At 46.0% G+C, this 23,465-nt stretch overlaps 2 protein-coding genes across 4 annotated transcripts in view; both read left to right on the forward strand.

Moving 5' to 3' along the window:
* The first annotated feature begins 1,762 nt into the window (after positions 1-1,762).
* On the forward strand, positions 1,763-6,755 carry LOC144485685 (uncharacterized). 3 transcript variants are annotated; one of them, XM_078203798.1, is made up of 2 exons: positions 1,763-1,937; positions 3,340-6,755. In XM_078203798.1, the coding sequence occupies exon 2, from the start codon at positions 3,698-3,700 to the stop codon at positions 4,454-4,456; it is 759 nt and encodes a 252-aa protein (XP_078059924.1). In that variant the 5' UTR covers positions 1,763-1,937; positions 3,340-3,697; the 3' UTR covers positions 4,457-6,755. The 3 variants fall into 3 exon arrangements, with proteins under 3 accessions (XP_078059924.1, XP_078059925.1, XP_078059923.1); XM_078203799.1 differs by having other exon boundaries at positions 1,763-1,857; positions 3,087-6,755; XM_078203797.1 differs by having other exon boundaries at positions 1,763-1,857.
* The window catches only part of LOC144485652 (uncharacterized), a 71,063-nt gene continuing 53,883 nt past the window's right edge, over positions 6,286-23,465 (forward strand). The window contains exons 1-2 of the mRNA XM_078203751.1: positions 6,286-6,432; positions 14,116-14,784. Of these exons, the coding sequence (XP_078059877.1) occupies positions 6,286-6,432; positions 14,116-14,784 (816 nt within the window). The remainder of the gene's footprint in view (positions 6,433-14,115; positions 14,785-23,465) is intronic.

A 23,465-nucleotide genomic window follows, 5' to 3' on the forward strand; every position in this document is an offset into this window, starting at 1 on the left:
TTATTAATTTGTCTCTCCAGGTTGGATGATCAGTTGGAGCCTCACACAGAACACATGTACATTTCTCCGCACTGTGAATGGTATGATGTTTTTTCAGGCTGTGTAACTGGTTAAAGCTCTTTCCACAGTCAGTTCACTGGAACACTCTCACTCAGGTGAGTGTGTGTCTCAGTGCTTTTTCAGTCACACTGACGTTTAAAATCTTTCCCCACAGATAGAACAGACAAACATTTCTCCTTCCACATTCAGAAGTCGATGATATTCAGGTCCTGATGAATCGAGTGATTCTGTCAGATTTTGACATGATGTTTGTTCTGACTTTCCCATCTGGAACTTCTCTCCCTCGAACTCCCTGCAAAAGGAGTTTACAGAAGTTATCAGTGTAAGTACAGGACAGAAATTCAGAGCTAACAATTCTGTGCCCCACACACGCTTTTCCCTCTCTGCTCATTGCTCCAGATTCAGTTTCTAGCCTTCTCCTGATTCTTTTCTTCTCTCCAGATTCTCTCCCCTCCTGTCCTCAAACTGGTGACACTGGCTGTGGATCAATCCCACTCCGTCACTCTCATTCTAACAAATAATGCAGCTCACAACAATTTAACGAAGGGTCATCTGGACTCAAAACGTTGGCTCTTTTCTCTCTGGTGTGGAGATGCTGGCGTTGGACTGGGGTAAACACAGTAAAAAGGGGTAGGGCCTGGGTGGGATTGTGGTCGGTGCAGACTCGATGGGCGAATGGCCTCCTTCTGCACTGTAGGGTTTCTATGATTCTATGAAGTCTCACAACACCAGGTTAAAGTCCAACAGGTTTATTTGGTAGCAAAATCCACTGGCTTTTGGAGCGCTGCTCCTTCGTCAGGTAAGTGGGAGTTCTGTTCACAAACAGGGCATATAAAGACACAAACTCAATTTACAAAATAATGGTTGGAATGCGAATCTTTATAGGTAATCAAGTCTTAAAGGTACAGACAATGAGAGTGGAGAGAGCGTTAAGCACAGGTTAAAGAGATGTGTATTATCTCCAGACAGGACAGTTAGTGAGATTTTGCAAGCCCAGGTAAGTCGTGGGGGTTACAGATAGTGTGACATGAACCCAAGATCCCGGTTGAGGCCGTCCTCATGTGTGCGGAACTTGGCTATCAGTGCTGAACAGAGACTGATATCCAAGTTCCGCACACATGAGGACGGCCTCAATCGGGATCTTGTCACATTATCTGTAACCCCCACGACTTGCCTGGGCCTTGAAGACTTGATTACCTATAAAGATTCGCATTCCAACCATTATTTTGTAAATTGAGTTTGTGTCTTTATATGCCCTGTTTGTGAACAGAACTCCCACTTACCTGACGAAGGAGCAGCGCTCTGAAAGCTAGTGGATTTTGCTGCCAAATAAACCTGTTGGACTTTAACCTGGTGTGAGACTTCTTACTGTCTTTCCACTCTACACAGATACTGTCAGACCTGCTGAGATTTTCAGCATTTTGTGTTTTTGTTTCAGATTCCAGCATCCGCAGTATTTTGCTTTTATCAATTTATATTTAATGACTTCATTACTGATTTTAAACATGCGGAAATATTCACCTTTTCCCAGTTGGGTCTTTGGTTGAAGTTGCTGCTGGGCTGAAGCCGGAAGCGGCAGAGTGAGATTCCAGAACAATGAGAGTGGGCGGGGCTGGAGGACCGAGCGGGAGCGGCTGGTCCTCCAACCAATCGGAGTGAAGGAGGGGCGGGGTCGTAGTCTGACTGATGGTGCCCGCTGCGCAGGCGTGGAGTGGACGCTGTAGGCGAATGGAATGGAGGCGGTGTCGTGGTGTTTGTGAGGAGACATGAGCTCCGGACAGGAGAGGAACAGAGCCGGTGAGTGGACTGGGAAGTTTCATAAACACCTTCTGGAGGATTCACAATCCAAATAAGAAGCTATCAGTTCTACGTTGTCAGTAAGAGACGCTACGACTTTTTTTAATGACAGACCCGGGACACGGCCGCCATCTTGGTGGCAGCAATGCGCATGCGCAGTGACTCTGTCTGTAGAAGGTGAGAATCATGAGTGGATTTTAGGACTGAAGAGAGGTAGAAATGTCACGGCTGTTATATTGTTGGAGAGGGTGGAGCAAAATAGAAGGTCAGTGAAAGTAGATCAGGAGAGATTTAACAAATATGTCATGGACACAAGACAACGGAAGTGCTAATGGTAGTGTTAAAGACTAAGGCAGTCTTAATAGTGGCGTAAAGGTCAGTTTGCAGACTGTGTTCATCAACGAATAAAGGTTAATGTTCTCTCAAAGCAAAACATGCAAAGACGTTAGAGACTGGTGCTTGGGCGGGGAGGTAGTGGAGGGAAGGAGGAGCTTGAAAAAGTATATATCAAAATGGATTTCCGCTAGGACAAGAGGTATGGCCTTCCTTGGGTAAGGAGACCAAAATTGCACACACTACTCTAGGTGAGGATTTACCATTGCACTGTAAAATTGTAGTAAGACGTTTTTACTTAAATCCGTATGCACTTAGGAAATATGAGTATGATCAAACAAGTAGCATGGTATTACAAAAGCAAAATTGTGCTTGATAAGGTTCTTTGGGTTTTTTGAGGCTGTGACTCATCGGGTAGATGAAGGGCGACCAGTGGGTGTTGTGTACTTGGATTTCAAAAAGACATGAGACAAAAGGCATGCTGAAGGTCCACCGTCAATAACTCCAGGAGCCTAGTGCACCAAACTGGGATGGCACTGTGCTCTGAGCACGCTCAGTGAGGTTGGTGGAGGTGGACTGAGGAGGAACAGGTGGCTCAGATAGTAGGAGGAGATTTTGGTGCAGGGGAGGAATTGGAGCTGTGGGTCGGCTGGGAAGCTTCAGAAACACGTGATGTATGGAACTTGCAATAAGAATATCAAATTCCTGAGTTTACAGCGCTGGGGCTTTATGGGGACAGGCCCAGGTTAACAGTTACCATCCTAGTTTGATGACTGGCAGAGCGCATGCACAACTTTCTTGGTGTGGGAGTAGAGAGTGGGTGGGACTTCATGGTCCCAGTGATCGGAGAGATAATTATTCACTCATTGATTTTATTCTCATTCTTCACTCAGCAGCTGGAGAATTGAACCCAGGCAGAATAAAGGAAAGGAGAAAACTGGGAGGAGAAAGGAAATGATGGAGATTGCACTGAAATCCAGTGAATCACATTGGGAGGAGGGACAGTTTGTGGAATGTGATTTACTTTGTGAGTTGTGTCAGCAACTTGGAGAACAAGAGAGGAAAAAATATTCCAAAGAAAGTAGAGTTGTCAGTTTTGCATTTATGCCTGCACTTTCAGTGAATCATTTGTGTAATCTCCTTTTACAGGGCATTCACACTGGAGAATTTTCAGACAGGAAATCCAAACCAAACATCACATTGAGATCTGACAGAGTCACTCGATTCATCAGGACCTGAATATCTTCGGCCTTTGAATATGGATGGAGAAATGTTTTTCTGTTCTATCTGTGGGAAAAGATTTCAAACATCAGTGTGACTGGAAAAGCACCGACACAGACACACCCGAGTGAGAGTGTTCCAGTGAACTGACTGTGAAAAGAGCTTTAACCAGTTACACAGCCTGAAAAAAAATCACACCATTCACAGCGAGGAGAAACGATACATGTGTTCTGTGTGTGGATGAGGCCTCAGCTGATCATCCAACCTGGAGAGACACCAGGGCACCATGGAGAAACCGTGGAAATGTGGGGACTGTGGGAAGGGGTTTAGTTGTCCATCCCACCTAGAAACTCATCGACGCAGTCACACTGGGGAGAGGCCGTTCATCTGCTCCAACTGTGGGAAGGGATTCACTCAGCCATCCAGCCTTGTGTCACACCAACGAATTCACACTGAGGAGAAACCTTTCAAATGCTTTGACTGTGGGAAAAGCTTTAGGAGCTCTGGGTGTTTAATTCAACATCAGGGACTTCACACAGGAGAGAGACCGTTCATCTGCTCCATGTGTGGGAAGAGATTTGCGTCTTCATCGCAACATTCAAAACACCTCCGAGTGCACACGGGGGAAAGACCGTTCACCTGTTCTGAATGTGGGAAGAGATTCAGGTGTTCATCCAACTTCACTGAACATCTCCGTGTGCACACAGGAGAGAGACCATTCACATGCTCTGAGTGTGGGAAGGGATTCACTTGTTCATCCCACCTTGCTGAACACAATCGTGTTCACAGTGGAGAGAAACCATTTGTCTGTTCCACGTGTGGGAAAGGATTCACTACGTCATCCCAGCATCTGACACACCAGCAGGTTCACACTGGGGAGAGACCGTTCAGCTGCTCCACGTGTGGGAAGAAATTTAGTCGTTCATCCACCCTGCAGAGACACCAGCGGGTTCACACTGGGGAGAGACCGTTCTCCTGCTCCGAGTGTGGGAAGGGACTCACTCAGTCATCCCACCTGCTGAGACATCAGCAAATTCACAAGTAATTACAGGGGTTGGATTCTGCTGTTAGTCACCAGTAAGAGACACTCTAACTACCGGCCCTTGACATTCAATGGTGTTACCATCACTGATTTCCTCACTGTCAACATCCTTGGGGTTACCATTGACCAGAAACTCGCCACATAAACACAATGACTACAAGAGCAGGTCAGAAGCGAGTAACTCACCTCCTGACTCCCCAAAGCCTGTCCACCATCTACAAGTCAGGAGTGTGATGGAATGCTCCCCACTTGCCTGTATGGGTGCAGCTCCAACAACACTCAAGAAGCTCGACACCATCCAGGACAAAGCAGCCCGCTTGATTGGCACCACATCTACCAACATCCACTCTCTCCACCACTGACACTCAGTAGCAGCAGTGTGTACTATCTACAAGATGCACTGCAGCAATTCACCAAAGATCCTTCGACAGCACCTTCAAAACCCACGACTACTTCCATCTAGAAGGACAAGGGCAGCAGATGCATGGGAACACCCCCACCTGCAAGTTCCCCTCCCAGTCACTCACCATCCTGACTTGGAAATATAATCGCCGTTCCTTCGCAGTCACTGGGTCAAAACCGTGGAATTCCCTCCATAACGGCATTGTGGGTCAACCCACAATAGGTGGATTGGCTATGCTAAATCACCCCTTAGTGTCAGGGGGATTAGCAGGGTTATGGGAATAGGGCCTGGGTGGGATTGTTGTTGGAACAGACACGATGGGCCGAATGGCCGCCTTCTGTATTGTAGGAATTCTATGATTCTATGAATCCATAGCATGTGGACTACAGTGATTCAAGAAGGCAGCGCAGCTCCACCTTCTCAAGGCAAATACGAATTGGGCAATAAATGCTGCCCAGCCAGTGATGCCCATGTGCCACGAATGAATTTTAAAAATCAGACCCAGGACTGAACTATGTTCAATCTGACTGAATTCTGAGTTTCTGAACATTGGGTTTGGTGTCCAATGAATCACTTTTGTTTCCATCATTTTATCCCAACTCCTTGATTTCTCCAAGATGAGAGGAGACTAATTCATTTCCTGTTACTGGGATAGAAAGCTGACAAATCCCCTGGATCATACGGTCTGCATTCCAGGATCTGGGAAGAGGTGACTGCACTGATACTCGAAGCACTGCCAGTGATTTTCCAAAATTCTCTAGATTCTGCAGTGGTACCAATGGATTGGAAAGTGGAAAATGTAATCCCAATAATAAAAGCAGGAGAAAGGAAACAGGGGATGACAGGCTATTTAGCCTGACATCAGTCATCAGGAAAATATTGGAATCTATCATGAAGGAAGTGGTAAAAATACAATTAGAAAAGTAGAACATGATTGGACAAAGTCAATATTGGTTTATGAAAGAATTTGACAAATCCAGTAGGATTTGTTGAGGATGTAACTAACAGGTTAGATAAAGGGGAACCAGAGAATATTGTATGATTGAATTTCTAAAAGCTATTTGATAGGGTGCCAAACACAAGGTTGTTGCACAGGATAAGGGCTCAGGTCACTGGGGGTGAAATATTAGCATTGGTAAAGGAGTTGTTAAAGGACAAAGAGAAGGGATTGATGTGTCATTTTCAGGTCGGCAGGCTCTTATTATGGGGACAGCACAAGAAGCAGGACAGGAGTTTATTAACAATCCATATTCATGACTTATTTCAAGAGACCAAGTCCAATGTGTTGAAGTTTCCCGATGGGAGACTGTCTCAGGGCAAACAACATCAAGGTGGTCAATACAAATGACACACGGACCCCGTAAAATATATCCTCACAATCTTCTGCACTGCGGACCATCTCTCTGGAGAAAACACTGTGGTGACCGGCATGTGTGGAGGCAGCACTGAAATTTGGTTCAGTTTCAAGGACCATCATCACCAAACTCTCAACATCCGAGGTATCGAGAGGAAGATCAGAAGTGGAGCGGTGGCAGAGCAAGACCAGAGGTGGAGCAGCAGCAGAGGAAGACCAGAGGTAGATTGGCTGCAGAGTTCACCCCCCGCCCCCACCCCACGCCACGAGCACTATAAAACAACATCATAAACTGCCAGTTCTACGGATGTCCATGTTGATCCCACGTCTGTCAGTAGAAGATCCACAGAAAACAATAAAATCATTGACAGCTTCGACACACTCAAACCAGGAGGAGTCTACCCCAACATTCTCCCTGTTCTCTGAATGGGGTAACTATACACTGTAGTTAATAAAGTCAGTAAAAGACAATCTGTTGTTGGGAGTTTGATTATCTGGTGTCTGAAACCACAAGATTCAATATTTAGAGTCAACAAGATGAACAAGGAAACACATCAGGGCCCAATACTCCAGCTGGATATTCACAAGAGAAAGTCTGTTATCTAACACCTCGAGTGGACAGAACAGAGAAAGATCCCAACTGAAAGAAATCCTCCAACTATTTGTGAATATCTTTCAAATGCTGACAGGTTTCAATTCACAGCTTCCATTATGCTGAATCAATGGGAGGTGAGAGAGCGGTTATCCTGGAACTATTAAAAAAACTAACTAGAGTACTCAGCATCTCAAAGGGACTGCAGAGTATTTCAAACTGTGTAGTCATGCTATAGTTCACGACCTTGATTTGCAGAGATAGAATTCGGACTGGATATTTTGGAATGTTGTAGAGACATTGATCTAACAATCGTGAAATAACAGCTCATGAGGAGACACATCATGTCAATGCCAGCTTATTTTCAAAGAATTATGCAATTAGTCCCAATATTGTTCCCCTTCATAAAAACACGCATATTTCTCCTTTCAATTCTCTTTTTGAAAAATCTGAGTTAACAAAAAACAATATCGGAAGAGTTGCAGAAGCCTCTGCAGTATTCATGGACATTTTTAAAATTAACAAGTTTCTTGACCCAATAACATGAACAGTCAGGTGGGAATTTTCTCCCAAAAATTTTGGAAGAAAAACTATTCAATTATGCAGTTGATTTCATAGCATTTCAAGGATCATAGAATCCTACAGAGCAGAAGAAGCCCATTCAGCCCATCGAGTCTGCACTGACCACAATCCCGCACTGACCACAATCCCACCCAGACCCTATCCCCGTAACCCCATGCATTTACCCTAGCTAGTTCCCCTGGCAATTTTTAGCATAGCCAATCCACCTAACCCGCACATCTTTGGATTGTGGAAGGAAACCCATGCAGATACGGGGAGAATGTACAGACTCCACACAGATCGTGACCCAAGCCGGGAATCGAACCCGGTTCCCTGGTGCTGTGAGACAGCAGTGCTAGCCACCCTGCCGCCCCTCAATGTTGGTCTTGGAAACAGGGCAATGCTGACCCAGCAGAATGTCAGTTCTGGAATGTAAGTGGTCAGTTACCCTATTGACAGCAGCACAGTCACACCAGAAAGAGACCATTCAGGTACATTATGTGTGCAAATGGATTTATTCAGTTTCCCCTCCTATTAACATACAAGCTTTAAAAGTTCGAAGGAATTGATCAACCATGAGTTCATTCTTATTGTCAAGTCCGTGTGTGTGTGTGTGGAGAGGGGGTGGATGGTAAATCAATCAGTTTGTTACACCAGCTGACAGTCCAAGGAGTTCATCTTGATGTGCGGGTTAGGTTGATTGACCAAGTTAAAAATTGCCCCTTAGAATCCTGAGATGCGTAGGTTAGAGGGATTAGCGGGTAAAATATGTGGGGGTAGGGCCTGGGTGGGATTGTGGTCGGTGCAGACTCGATGGGCCGAATGGCCTCCTTCTGCACTGTAGGGTTTCTATGATTTCTATGATCTTCAGGTGTGGACGTTTGTTCCGCGATTAATTAAACTCAGGACAGAACTGTGGTGCCTGTTGACATTAGCTGCTGTATTATTTTCATTTTATACCTTGGTGCTTTGGCTTCAGTTGTAATTGAATCACAAAACATAATTTTTTTAAAGCAATAACATACCTCAATGGTGGCTATCTTACCCAGCATTCACAGTGAATCAGAATATGATCTATCCTTACAACAGACTTTGCGCATGCGTACTGTAGATCCAAAGTGCATGCGCAGTGGATGTTGCTCCCGCAGTAGCAGGAGGGCGGTTATATCGGCTCCGGGTTTCCAGGGAAACGGCTTATTCTGGAGGGTAATGCAGGCGGCGGGGTGGGTGGGGAGGCTTCATAAGCACCCAGTGGAGACAGGAGAACCCGAATAATAACTGCTCAGTGCCGCGTTCCTACCATTCGGGGCCGCGACCGCAGATGCCGAGTTGGAGGCCCCGAGTTGATGGAGGCCATCTTTCTCGGGGCGATGGGCAATAGTGCGCATGCGCGCTGCTCCCTGTCAGCAGGAGGAGAGAATGTTGTGAATTTCTCTCCTGGACTGACAGGGATGGACTTTGGAAACTCCTTTTACAGGGAGTTAGAAGGGGAGGATTTACACACAGAAAACTCAACCCAAGAGAAATGTTTCTCACTTAATTTCTATTCTTGACTGACAGTGATGATCTTTTTTTTTACAGGAAATTTGATGACAAAATTTGAAGGGAAACTCAAACCAGACATCAGATCAAAACCTGACAGAGTCACTCCATTCATCAGATCCTGATTGTAAATGTGTCTGTAGAAAAAGATTCAAACATCTGTGTGGCTGGACACAGGGAACAATAATGTCATGGAAGGATTTGCAAAAAAAGATGCAATGTTTTAAATTGAGTTGTTTAACCGGGAGCCTGTGTGGGTCAGTGTTTTAAAGTTTATTTATTAGTATCACAAGTAGGCTTAGCCTACATTAACACTGCAAGTTGCTGTAAAATTCCTCTAGTTGTCACACTCCGGCACTTGTTCGGGTCAATGCACCTAACCAGCAAGCCTTTCTGACTGTGGGAGGAAACCCATGCAGACATGGGGAGAACGTGCAGACTCCACACACACAGTCACCCAAGCCATGAATTGAACCCACTGTGAGGCAGCAGTGCTAACCACTGCAGCCCCATGGTGAGGACATGGTGATAGGTGAGTGTGTGGGACTTGATGCAGAGGATAGGGGTTTATATACACCAAAGTTTTTCATGGGTTAAATGAGGGACGCTGACAGTCAAGTCTAAAGAAAATAAAGGAATGAATGAAAGTTCTAGAAACCTCAGCTGAGACAGGGATTTAGCGAAACTCAAGTTGGTAATGAATAGATGAGGCTGTCCGGTCAAGTCAAGAGGGAATGCATGAAATTTTCAGAAACAATACTAATATTCTGATGCAGCGAATGGTAATGACCTGAAACTCTATGTTCTAAAAAACTCAATCAAATTTGTGAGACATGATTTTCCACTCACAAAGCCATGCTGTCCCTAATCAGTCCTTGCGTCTCTAAATGCCTGTAGATCCTGTCTCTCAAAATACCTTTGAGCAACTTACCCACTACAGATGTGAGGCTCACCCACCGGCCTGTAATTCCCAGGCTTTTCCCTGCAGCCCTTCTTAAACAAAGGCACAACATTTGCCACCCTCCAATCTTCAGGCACCTCACCTGTGACTATCGATGATTCAAATATCTCTGCTAATGGACCCACAATTTCCTCCCTAGCCTTCCAAAATGTCCTGGGATACACTCCATCAGGTCCCAGGGAATTATCTCCCTTGATGAACTTTCAGACTTCCAGCACCACCTTCTCTGTTATATGTACACTCCTCAAGACATCACTATTCATTTCCCCAAGTTCCCTAACATCCATGCTTTTCTCACCAACGGATTTCTCAAAGGATTGTGAATGAAGTCCAGTCCATTGCGCAAACCTGCCTCCCATCCATTGACTCTGTGTACACATCCGGCTGCCTCGGAAAAGCAGCCAGCATAATCAACCCTCGCACCCCGGACATTCTCTCTTCCACCTATTTCCTTTGGGAAATGAAACAAAAGTCTGAGCTCACGTACCAACCAACTCAAGAATAGCTTCTTCCCTGTTGCCATCAGTCTTTTGATTGGACCTACCCCGCACAAAGTTGATCTTTCTGTCCACCTTAGCTATGACTGTAACACTAAGAACATAAGAAATAGGAGCAGGAGTAGGCCATCTGGCCCTTCGAGCCTGCCCCGCCATTCAACAAGATCATGGCTGATCTGAAGCGAATCAGTTCCACTTACCCGCCTGCTCCCCATAACCCCTAATTCCCTTATCGATCAGAAAACTATCTACCCGTGATTTAAACATATTCAACGAGGAAGCCTCCACCACTTCAATGGGCAGAAAATTCCAGAGATTCACTACATCCTGCACTCTCTCCTTTCCTTCTCTATGAACTGTATGCCTTGTCTTGATAGTGTGCAAGAAACAATTTTTTTCACTGTATACTAGTACATGTGACAATAATAAATCTAATCAAATGCATCCTCTGATCTTGTGGAAGGGTGGGGAAGAAATTGCAGAGGCTCTTGCAGAGATATTTGCTTCATCCCTTTCCACTGGTGAAGTTCTGGAAGACTAGAGTGTGGCTCATGTTGTTCCATTGTTTAAGAAGGGTTGCAAAGCGAAGCCTGGTAATTACAGGCCGGTGAGCCTGATAACAGTGGCGGGTAAGTTACTGGAGAGGATTCTGACCAACCTTTGGATAGTCAAGGTCTGGTGAGGGAGAGTTGTCAGAGATCCTGGGTACCAGCAACTTTAGGCATTCTTAGTCGACTTGAGTACAAACAGCACTGGACACCACGCATAATCCAATGTGGGGCCTTTAATGACTTGTGCACAAGGAGAAACCCTGTGCAGCTGTCCCGCAAGTGGTTCTGATGTTACAGAAAAATAACTTGGCAATAATAGTCAATTACAGCAAATCAGAAACCAGGAATGTTTCCAATCCTTCATTGATGGACATATTTGCCAATTAAATCCTCGCTTTTTGCCCTTTCGCATTCGATGAAAAATTGACTTCTGCTAATCCTTTATTTGCATAGCATATCCCCATATCTCGCCTTTGGTATTTGTTATGGAGAAATCTGGCCTTGCTCACCCTCTGGTGAAGGCCGAAAAGCAGAATGTTCTGGGGCCTACGTAGGTGAAGATTATCCTGTTCATGCTGAAATAGCAGACACTGACTCCTTTGAAGGTCTGCAAGCCGATAAACATTTTCACTCGCTGTTGAAGAGAAGGCAGGAAACTTTAATCTGAGCATTTCCACATAGTCAGCACTGCTTCGTGCATGTGTTAGAGTGGGCCAAGGCTGAGGCAGCTGTCCTATATATATTTATAGAGAGAGAATAGACTAACATTTCGAGTCTGGATGACCCTTTGTCAGAGCTCTGATGAAGGGTCATCCAGACTTTAAATGTTGGCTCCATTCTCTCTCCACAGATGCTGTCAGACCTGCTGACATTTTCCAGCATTTTCTGTTTTTGTTTCAGATTCCAGCATCCGCAACATTTTGCTTTTATCTGTATTTATATATCCAAATGTGCTATGTGAACAAAATGGACCGTTACTAACCGAAATATAAAGCATCATGTGATTTAGCTGACTTGACCATATTCCTATAGTTATTCAGTCATTAAAGACACAGTCATGGAGCATTAAACTTGCCGAGCAGGGCCCCTTGTATCAACACACAGGCAGCTGCTTTGTGAGACTGCCAGCAGTACAGACAAGTCAGAGATAAGAATGTCCTGAGAAGAGAGATTCATTGTGAAGGCTCAGGGACGGTTGATAAGATGTAGGAATTCTATGAGTCTGATGAACATTCTAATTCTAATGGTAACTAGTGGCGTGCCACAGGGATCGGTACTGGGGCCTCAACTATTTAACATTTATATAGATGATCTGGAGGAGGGGACTGAGTGCAGGGTAACAAAGTTTGCAGACGACACAAAGATAAGTGGAAAAGTGAATCGTGTGGAGGGCGTAGAAGGTCTGCAGAGAGATTTGGACAGGCTGAGTGAGTGGGCAAGGATCTGGCAGATGGAGTATAACGTTAACAGATGTGAGGTTATTCACTTTGGAAGAAATAATAGCAAATTGGATTATTATCTAAATGGAAAGAAATTACAACATGCTGCTGTGCAGAGGGACCTGGGGGTCCTTGTGCATGAGACGCAAAAACCCAGTCTGCAGGTGCAACTGGTGATCAAGAAGACAAATGGGATGTTGGCCTATATCGCAAGGGGGATAGAATATAAAACCAGAGGTCATAGAAGTCATAGAAACCCTACAGTACAGAAAGAGGCCATTCGGCCCATCGAGTCTGCACCGACCACAATCCCACCCAGACCCTACCCCCATATCCCTACATATTTTACCCGCTAATCCCTCTAATCTACGCATCCCAGGACACTAAGGGGCAATTTTAGCATGGCCAATCAACCTAACCCGCACATCTTTGGACTGTGGGAGGAAACCGGAGCAAACCCACGCAGACACGAGGAGAATGTGCAAACTCCACACAGACAGTGACCCAAGCCGGGAATCGAACCCAGGTCCCTGGAGCTGTGAAGCAGCAGTGCTAACCACTGTGCTACCGTGCCACCCAGAGATGTCTTGCTGCATCTGTACAGGGCATTGGTGAGGCCGCAGCTGGAATACTGTGTGCAGTATTGGTCCCCTTATTTGCGGAAGGATATATTGGCCTTGGAGGGAGTGCAGAGAAGGTTCACCAGGTTGATACCAGAGATGAGGGGTGTTGATTATAAGGAGAGACTGAGCAGATTGGGTTTGTACTCGTTGGAATTTAGAAGGCTGAGGGGGGATCTGATAGAGACTTATAAGATAATGAAGGGGCTGGATAGGGTAGAGGTGGAGAGATTCTTTCCACTTAGAAAGGAAACTGGAACTAGAGGGCACAGCCTCAAAATAAAGGGGGGTCAGTTCAGGACAGAGTTGAGGAGGAACTTCTTCTCTCAGAGGGTGGTGAATCTCTGGAATTCTCTGCCCACTGAAGTGGTGGAGGCTACCTCGTTGAATATGTTTAAATCATGGATAGATGGATTCCTGATCGGTAAGGGAATTAGGGGTTATGGGGATCAGGCGGGTAAGTGGAACTGATCCACTTCAGATCAGCCATGATCTTATTGAATGGCAGGGCAGGCTCGAGGGGCTAGATGGTCTACTCCTGTTCCTATTTCTTACGTTCTTATGTTCTTTCCTCTCTCATTCCCCGAAAGCTGTGAATCTCCATCCCACACACTCTCCCTCCATTCTCACTCTGCTGTATCTAATATTCACCCGCCCAATTCTCCTGAAGGTGCTGATTGAGGCTGATTGGCAGATCCATGCTCACTGCTTCCTGTCCACCACACACAAATCATAAGAAACAGGAGCTGCAGTTGGCCATTCAGCCCATCGAACTGCCTCAACCATTCATTGAGAATTGGCTGATCTACCGCAGAATCATTTCCCACGCTATCCCCCAGATAGAGAGAGAATAGACCCAATGTTTCGAGTCTGGAGAGAGGAAAGAATGTTCCATAGAAACTAGAATTTCTATCCTGCACTGACACTGATGATCTCTGTAAACTTGTTTTCCAGGATATTGAAAGAGGAATCACAGGCCGAAATCTCAAACGTCACATCTCGATATGACAGAACAGTCTTCAACTGAAGAGAGAGGCAAGCACACCTGCACCATGGAGAAACCATGGAAATGTGCGGACTGTGGGAAGAGATACAGAGTCCCATCTCTGCTGGAAGCTCATCGGCGCAGCCACACTGGGGAGAGACCATTCACCTGCTCTCAATGTGGGAAGGGATTCATTCGGGTATCCAACCTGCAGAGACACCAGCGAGTTCACACTGGGGAGAGACCGTTCACCTGCTCTCAGTGTGAGAAGGGGTTCACTGATATTTCCACCCTGCGGAAACACCAGCGAGTTCACACTGGGGAGAGGCCGTTCACCTGCTCTCAGTGTGGGAAAGGGTTCAGTCAATCATCCCACCTGCAGAGACACCAGCAAGTTCACACTGGGGAGAGACCATTCACCTGCTCTCAGTGTGGGAAGGGATTCACTGATTTATTCACCCTGCGGAGACACCAGCGAGTTCACACTGGGGAGAGACTGTTCACCAGACTGTTCACCTGCTCTCAGTGTGAGAAGGGATTCAGTCAGTTATCCAACCTGCGGATACACCAGCGAGTTCACACTGGGGAGAGACCATTCACCTGCTCTCAGTGCGGGAAGGGGTTCAGTCGATTATCCACCCTGTGGATACACCAGCGAGTTCACACTGGAGAGAGACCATTTACCTGCTCTCAGTGTGGGAAGGGTTTCAGTCAGTTATCCAACCTGCAGACACACCAGCGAGTTCACACTGGGGAGAGGCCGTTCACCTGCTCTCAGTGTGGGAAGGGATTCAGAGTTTCATCCCAGCTGCTGAAACACCAGCGAGTTCATGAGTGATTCCAGGGGTTGGATTCTGCTGTTATTGTTTCTGCTCTCAATTACATCCAGGACTGCATTTTGTTCATTCTCACAGTTGGTCAATGGGGAGGGTCGGAGGGTTTCTTTCTGCTGGACTGGCCGGTCTCATGACTTTGCCTCCAGTGGGATGATGCTCTATGAATCTTGTTGCAAATACCTGGTTTCAAATTTCACACGGATCACAGAGTGACAGGGTGTGAGGAAGTTCAAAGATAATTAGTAAGGATTTCTGTTTGAAACCCCCCAAATGCCCATCCAATTTCCTTTGTAATTTTTTTGTCTCCAGTTCCTCCACCCTCGTAGGCAGCGAGTTCCAGCTCATTACCATTCGCTGCATCAAAATATTCTTCCTCACATCCCCCCCTGCATCTCTGATCCAAAACCATAAATCTGTGACCCCCTCGTCCTTGTCCCGTCAGCTAATGGGAACAGCTTTTTTTTGTCCAGCTTATCTAAACCTGTCAGAATCTTGTCCACCTCTATCAAATCTCCCCTCAACCTCATTTTCTCCAAGAGGAACAACCCCAGCCTGACATTGACAATAAAGGACAAACAAACAGAAATACCTGAAATCAAATGGGAATGTTTAATTTCTGTTTTAAAGAAATCATGAATATATTGTCCCGTACAATAAAGGGATTTGAATAACTCAGCTTGGGTGCAGTTGAATGAAATGTACCAATCTCGTATCCACCCACAGTCTAGAAGAAGTGTGGAATGTGTAGCTGGAAATCCCTCCCTAACAGCACTGTGGGTGTACTTACACCTCAGGCATTGTAACAGTTCAGGAAGGCAGTGTTGGCGCTGATCGTGGCCGAAGCAGCTACATACAGCCACATATTCTGTTATAACTGAAGGACTGCAGATTAAATGTGAGGCATTATGGGACTGGACTATCTTGACCACATTCCTGTGACTGCTCAGTTTCTGCAATCATGAACCATTAAAGCTGCTTAGCAGGGCTCTGAAAGAGGACCTGGTGAGAATATTTACTCAGAATGAGCTAGAATTAAACTTATTCCAGGACCAGCTGGTGTTCAGTGGCTGAGATTCCTGAATCTGTAAAAAGGGGGTCTGACCAATCAACAAACAGTGGTCGGTAGTTAGTTAAGAAGCGTTCTCATGCATTGTTTAAATTATTTTATCATAAATTTGTGATCAGACCTGTGAGGGACTTGTAACCCAATAGTTGTTGAATTGACGGTAAACTCCAAGTAGCACTGGACTGAAAAGGGGGTCTGACCAAGAAGTGAAGTGATCTCAGCCATTGTTTAAATTACATCATTGTTGGCCAACTTCCCCTTTGTGATGTCACAGTGGAGCCATCCTTGAATCAGCCAATAGGAATCTCTCCGCGCCGCGGTGACGTCTCCGGGTTCCAATCGCAGGCCCGGGCGCGCCGACCCGGGAGCCCCGCCCCCACCTATTGTTCCCCTCCCCCTACACCACATCGAGCCAAGGTTTCCAGGCAACCGGCTGGCGGCTCCAGCCAGAGCGAGAAGCTGCTCGGTGATCTCCCCCTCCCCCCGGCCGGGGACTGCGCATGTCCAAGGGAGAAGGAAGCTGTGAATTGCAGGGCAGGTCCCACCCCCTGACCTTCTGAGGTGTTGACTAATAGGAAGAGTTGGAGGACCGGAAGGACTCTGGTCCTCCAGCTGATCAGAGCGCCGGCTTTGTGTGAATGAAGATTGAGCTTCAGACAGACTGAAACTCCCTCCCGTCGCCAACATCTGTGAGTGGGAAAGATTGGATTGTCCAGCCAGTCCGCCATATTGGCCGTTCGCTTTGCGTGTTGGCCAGTATAGTGTGCTCCAGGCAGGGGGCGGGCAGAGGATAAGGAGTTCAAGGCGGGCTTAATGCGCGCCTTGCGGTGAGCTTTTGGAAATGTGGCCGCTGGGAGGAACGCCTTGGTCGGCGTGAAGTTTCTGTTTCAAGTGCTTGGGTTCGTGACTTGTGCAAGAACTTTTTGTTTCGGCTGGGGCTTGTTGAATGCTGCTCTCGCTGGGATTCCTGTGCCTTGAAAGGCGTGGCGCAGGTAGATGCAATCTCGGAAGACCCAAGCCAGGGAGGAGCCATTTGGGAACTATGGTTTCGGAAGGTTCAGCCGCGGAAGGTGTGACCCCAGACGGTGCAGCCCCAGTGGGTGTGATTTTGGAAGATCTGGCCCGGAGTGGTGGACTTTGGAGGACTGTAGTTGAGCGTTGTCGACTTCGGACGGTGGAATGTTGATGGGCGAAGCTCTGGAAGGCGGTGCCTCCGAAATGTTTCACAATTGTATGGTTGTTCATGGATTGTTTGTTATTGTAATATGTGGTTTTCCTGTTATGATAGTTGGTGGTTTGTTCCGGCCCCCGTCTATTTTCTTGTGTTATTTGTGGCCTGGGGGGCATCCCCCCCTGGATGGAGTCACCCCCGGGGGGTGTGACATCCACTTGGGGAAAGTTCTGGGTGGTGAAGCCCCGGACATAGTAACACCAGAGGGATTTTATTCTCCGGGAGAAAATTTGGGAAGGCAGGCCGAACTGAGTACCCTGGAGAGACTCTCCCACCGCCCCGGCTGAAATTCCGGAAGGGATTCCGGATTGAGTAGGCGGGGTGGTTTCCCCCATTTCCCCATCCGGCTGAACATCCGTAAGGTGTAACCCCCGGATATGAGTACCACTGGAGGGTTGCATCCCCCGGCAGGTGGACAAACCCAGGAGACAGTGCCCTTATGCTTCAGTGTTTATTTTTTGTTGTGTTCAGTTGTAGTGTTGTGTTAATGTTTGTAGATTTGTAGATTATGATTTGTAAATGGAGCTGTATTTTGAGGGCAATGCCCTGGAAAACTGTAATTGATGATGAACCCTTCCGAAATGGAAGGTAGTAATTGATAAATGGATGGTGTTTAGCCATCGGTAATGTATTTTTCATGGATTGTTTGTTATTGTAATATGCGGTTTTCCTGTTCTGGTAGTTGGTGGTTTGTTCCGGCCCCCGTCTATTTTCTTGCGTTATTTGTGGCCTGGGGGGCATCCCCCCCCTGGATAGAGTCACCCCCGGGGGGTGTGACATCCACTTGGGGAAAGTTCTGGGTGGTGAAGCCCCGGACATAGTAACACCAGAGGGATTTTTATTCTCCGGGAGAAAAATTGGGAAGGCAGGCCCGAACTGAGTACCCTGGAGAGACTCTCCCACCGCCCCGGCTGAAATTCCGGAAGGGATTCCGGATTGAGTCGGCGGGGTGGTTTCCCCCATTTCCCCCCTCCGGCTGAACATCCGTAAGGTGTAACCCCCGGATATGAGTACCACTGGAGGGTTGCATCCCCCGGCAGGTGGACAAACCCAGGGGACGGTGCCCTTATGCTTCAGTGTTTATTTTTTGTTGTGTACAGTTGTAGTGTTGTGTTAATGTTTGTAGATTTGTAGATTATGATTTGTAAATGGAGGTGTATTTTGAGGGCAATGCCCTGGAAAACTGTAATTGACAATGAACCCTTCTGAAATGGAAGGTAGTAACTGATAAATGGATGGCGTTAGCCATTGGTAATGTATTTTTTCACATTTGTTCTTTGTGTATTTGTAATTGTTTTGTATTAACGTATTTGTAATGAACAAAAAGAAACCAACATCTGTGAGTAAAACACTTTCTTTTCTCCCCCTTTCCATTTCTTTTCTCATTCTGGGGGAAATTGGGGACTTGCAGCAACTGAAGGGAAAGGAAGTGAGTCCAGGGAGCGGCAGACTCTGGAAAGGTTGGCCCAGGTCTCTCTCTCTCTTAAACCAGAAAATGATCCATTTCTGCCCACTGTTTGCTGTTAGCCAATCTTCTATCCACGCCAATATGTTATCCCCGCAGCATGAATTTTTATTTGCTGCAATAACCTTTGATGTGGCACCTCATCAAATATCTTCTGGAAATCTAAGTACAACGCATCCACCGGTTTCCCTTTATCCAATTCCCGATGGGGAATTTTAGAAAATTGAACAACACACCAACTATCTCACTCTGTTAAGACCCGAGAATGAAGCCCAGCAGAACCCGAGGACTCATCAGCCCACAGCTCCAACAGTTTGCTGAGGACCACTTCCCTGGGAATTGTGCTTATTCAGAGTTCATCCCACACTTCTGTTTTCTGATTTCCAGCTGTTTCTGAGTTTTAACTGTATCCTCTATTGTGAACACCGAGGCAAAATACTTGTTCAATTCATCTCCCAGCTCCTTATTTTTCATTATCAATTCCTGGACTCACTTTCTGTTAGACAGTTAAGAAATGAGGTCGAGCAAGTGACTGAAGTGTCAGTCAGGGAGCACTATTGGGAGCACCAATAGTTTCAAAATAGTTCTGGAAAAAGATAGGACAGGTCCACAGGGCCACTTTTGTGGGCATTAGGCAGGATCTAGCAGATGTCGATTAGGTGAGTTTGTTTGAAGGGAAAGGAATGACTGGCAAATGGAAGGTTTTAAAAGTGTGATATCAAGAGTCCAGGGGCAGTATATTCCTGTGTGGACTCGCTGGTGTCTCTGCAGGTCGGATAACTGACTGAATGCTTTCCCACATTGAGAGCAGGTGAATGGCCTCTCCCCAGTGTGGCTGCGCCGATGAGCTTCCAGCTTATATGGGGCTCTGTATCTCTTCCCACAGTCCACACATTTCCATGGTTTCTCCATGGTGCAGGTGTCCTTACCGTTAGAATCCTGAACCCCACACTGGATGGTTGTTTTATTAAATACTTTTTATTTATTAATCATCTGTTGAAGAAAATATTAATTTGTTTTGAAAAATCATTTTATAGCATTTGTGAAAATGCCCATTAAAATAGCAATTCTCCCAAAGTATTTCATAGAATCCCTACAGTGCTGAAGGAGGTTATTCGGCCCATCGAGTCTGCACCAACAACAATCCCACCTAAGCCGTCTTCCCATAACCCCACATATGTAACCTGCTAATCCCTCGAACCTGCTCATCCCAGGACACTAAGGGGCAATTTAGCATAGCCAATGCACCTAACTGGCATATCTTTGGACGATGGGAGGAAACCGGAGCATCTGGAGAAAACCCACGCAGACATGGGGAGAACGGGCAGACTCCACACGGACAGTGACCCAAGTTGGGAATCGAACCCAGGTCCCTGGAGCTGTGAGGCAGCAGTGCTAACCACTGTGCTGCCGTCATTGCTGATGAGAATTTTAATTCACTGACTTGGGAATTAATTCTTGGGAATAGTCATTCTGAAAATGACCATTAAAATGTGTTTTAATTTACCACATAATGCCAGATTTCAGTTTGCATTTCAAAATTGAATGGAGAATGTCTGGGAGCAAATGGTAAAATGAGGTTTGAGACACCAGCTGCAATTATTTTCTGTGACTGATGATACCTTTGTGCCTGTGCAGGAGGTAATTCCCCTGGTGCTGTGGCACAAATAAAATGGAGCCTTTCCTCGGAACAGGCCCATGTTAATGGTCACCGCGGTGTTTCATTGGTGAGCAGAGCACATGTGACTATTGTGGTAACAACAGAGTCAGTGGGGCTGCACGTTCCCTGACTTGGAAGGAAAATAATTGACTCCTTGATTGTACTCTCAATCTGCACATGGTCTGGAGGACTGAATCCAGCTGGAGGGAGAGGGAGCTGAGCTCAGAGTGGAGATGGGGCAATGAGTTTGATTTCAGCTCAGGGACAAGAGAGAGTGTGTGGGATGGGGATTACAGCTCAAGATAAATGAGATGGAGAAATGTTTCGTGGAAACTGAAATTGTCAGTTCTGAAGCAGTTTTTTAAAACTCTTTTTGCAGGAAACTTGATGAGGAGGATTTACAGACAGGAAACTTAAACTAAATTTCAGGTCAAGTTCTGACAGAGCCATTTGATTCATCATGACCTGAATATGATTGCTTTTGACAGTGGAGGGAAAAATCATTCCCTGTTTTGTCAGTGGAAGAAAATTTCAAAATTCAATGTGACAGATAAAGAACTGAGACACACACACACACACCCAAGTGAGAGTGCTCCAGTGAACTGACTGTGGATAGAGTTTTAACCAGTTACACAGCCTGAAAAACATCACACCATTCACAGTGGGGAGAAACCATACACATGGTGTGTATGTGGATGAGGCTTCAACTAATCATCCAACCTGGAGAGACAGAAGGACAACAGCACCGTGGACAAACCGTGGAAATGTGAGGATTGTGGTAAAGGATTCAATTATCCATCCCGGTTGGAAACCCATCGACACAGTCACATTGGGGCTGGGAAAATGAAGAAACCATGGAAATGTGATGATTGTGGTAAAGGATTCAATTATCCATACTTGCTGGAAAACCATAGACACAGTCACACTGGAGAGCGGCCATTCATCTGTTCTGTGTGTGGGAAAGGATTCACTACCTCATCCCACCTGCTGTTACACCAGCGAACTCACACTGAGGAGAGGCCATTCAGCTGCTCCACCTGTGGAAAGCGGTTCTCATGTTCATCCAACCTCAGTGCACATCAGCGAGTTCACACTGGGGAGAGATCGTTCACCTGCTCCTTGTGTGGGAAGGATTTTGCTGGGCCATCTGGTCTTTGGTCACACCAGCGAATTCACACAGGAGAGAAGCCATTCACCTGTTCTGTGTGTGGTAAGAGATTCACTCTGTCATCTAACCTGCTGTCACACCAGCGAGTTCACACAGAGGAGAGACCGTTCAGCTGCACTTCCTGTGGAAAGAGGTTCAGGTCTTCATCCAACCTCAGTGCACACAGGCGAGTTCACACTGGGGAAAGGCCGTTTACCTGTTCCACGTGTGGGAGGGAATTCACCAATTCATCTGGCCTCCTGTCACATCAGCGAATTCACACGGAGGAGAAGCCATTTATTTGCACATACTGTGGAAAGAGTTTCAGGCAGTTATCAATCCTCACTGCTCATCAACGCACTCACACAGGGGAGAGACCATTCACTTGCTCCATGTGTGGGAAGGGATTCACTCAGTCTGGCAGCCTGCATTTACATGAGCTCACCCACACTGGGGAGAGGCCATTCACCTGCTCTGTGTGTGGGAAGGGATACACTCGGTCATCCCACTTGCTGACACATCTGCAAGTTCACAATTGCCTCCAGGAGTTGGATTTTGCAGTTACTGCAGCTGTTAATCACATCCAGGATTGATAGTCTGACAATATTTGGTTTGTTTCTGCTGACATTAACGATCCCTACAACTGGCTGAAGTTTAATATTCTGAAATGTCACTGATTTTCAGGGCTGCTGTGTCCCTTTTTAAAAGCACCATCTGTGATTTTTTTTAAATTCAGGAACTCTCAACAGGAACTTGTTTCTCATAAGTTTATGAACTTTTCCTGCAATCTTAAATTGATGTTTGGTGCAAACTGTACAATTCAGTGTCTGAAAGGTTCCACTGCTTAAGATTTCCAATTAGAAAATGCTGACAATTCTTACTGACTTGCACATTATTCACAGTGACACTTCCCCGATCACATTTAATTATCAAGGAACATAAAACAATGCACAGATACTTGTTAGAACTGAACTTGAATATTGCTGAAAAGAGAGACCTGTTGCTGAATCTCTTCATCATGCACTCATCAGGACAAACAGAAGAATGCCAAATTTCAAATGATCACAATTGGTGGACTCTCATTGACTTGAAGCATCACCATGGAGAAATCAATAGAAGACTGTAGGTTTCTCAAGCTTCTGGGAAATTCAAAAAAGGTGCAAGACTTGAAAATTCTCCTTTTGTTTGCAGGGAAAGGATCGCTGCATATAAATGTAAGTTGCTTCTCACAACTACAACTGAGCCGTATTATGAACTCGACTGATTATCTTCAGTTGATTATGAGTGTAGCTATTGACACACTCAGGATTGTTCAGCAAGTGCTGCCCAATCTGTATTCACAGTAAACATTGTATTTTTGGTTTGGTGAGTGTTTCCTGCTGAAAAAATCACTACCTATTCTGACAGAATCAAACAGCATGTTCCTTGATTTATCAGCCACTCACTGGGATGTACAGCCCAGTACCCGGCACTGCACTGGCAAAGATATTCATACCCAGCCTTGCTCATTTGTGTGGGAGGCTGAATGCCTTTTTGGTGCTGGCAGCTAATTAGTGGAAAGTATCACTCGTGTAACCACGACATAGTCGCAGAACGAAACAGATTAGTGTTCCCTCTGTATTGTGCAGCCTTGTGATTGTGCTAAAGGCCATCACTTTCAGATCTGAAAAGTGCCTGGGTCAAGGTCAAATTACCCTCTCTCAAATCTGAAGCAACAGGTGAAGCAAATCATTTCACACTGAAACACATCTTCAACGTTGCGGTAGTTTGTTCAGTTACACACTTGGTGGTCACGTGACTCTGGTTGTAGCATTCCTGAGCCTCATTGGAGGGATTCCTCACATGAGCCGAGTTTGAGGAGAGTATCTCTGGCCTCCAGTGATGCAGCCGCTGAATCTATTCCTGGAAAAACCACATTTGGAATATTGTGATAATGCTGTCTGAATCCATCAGGACAATTTTGTATTCAAGTGGGGGGGTGGATAATGTTCACTGTTCTTTATTTGGTTCTGGGGGATAATGTTCACTGCTTTATATTCGGATCTGGGAGATAATGTTCACTGTTTTATATTCGGGTCTTGGGGGGGGGGTAATGTTCATTG

Source organism: Mustelus asterias, unplaced genomic scaffold (genome assembly GCF_964213995.1).
Source record: "Mustelus asterias unplaced genomic scaffold, sMusAst1.hap1.1 HAP1_SCAFFOLD_210, whole genome shotgun sequence".
Taxonomy (NCBI): domain Eukaryota; kingdom Metazoa; phylum Chordata; class Chondrichthyes; order Carcharhiniformes; family Triakidae; genus Mustelus; species Mustelus asterias.

What these genes read in the sequence shown, in the direction of transcription:
- LOC144485685 (XM_078203798.1), top strand. Translation starts at nt 3,698, where the DNA reads ATGGAGAAACCGTGGAAATGTGGGGACTGTGGGAAGGGGTTTAGTTGT.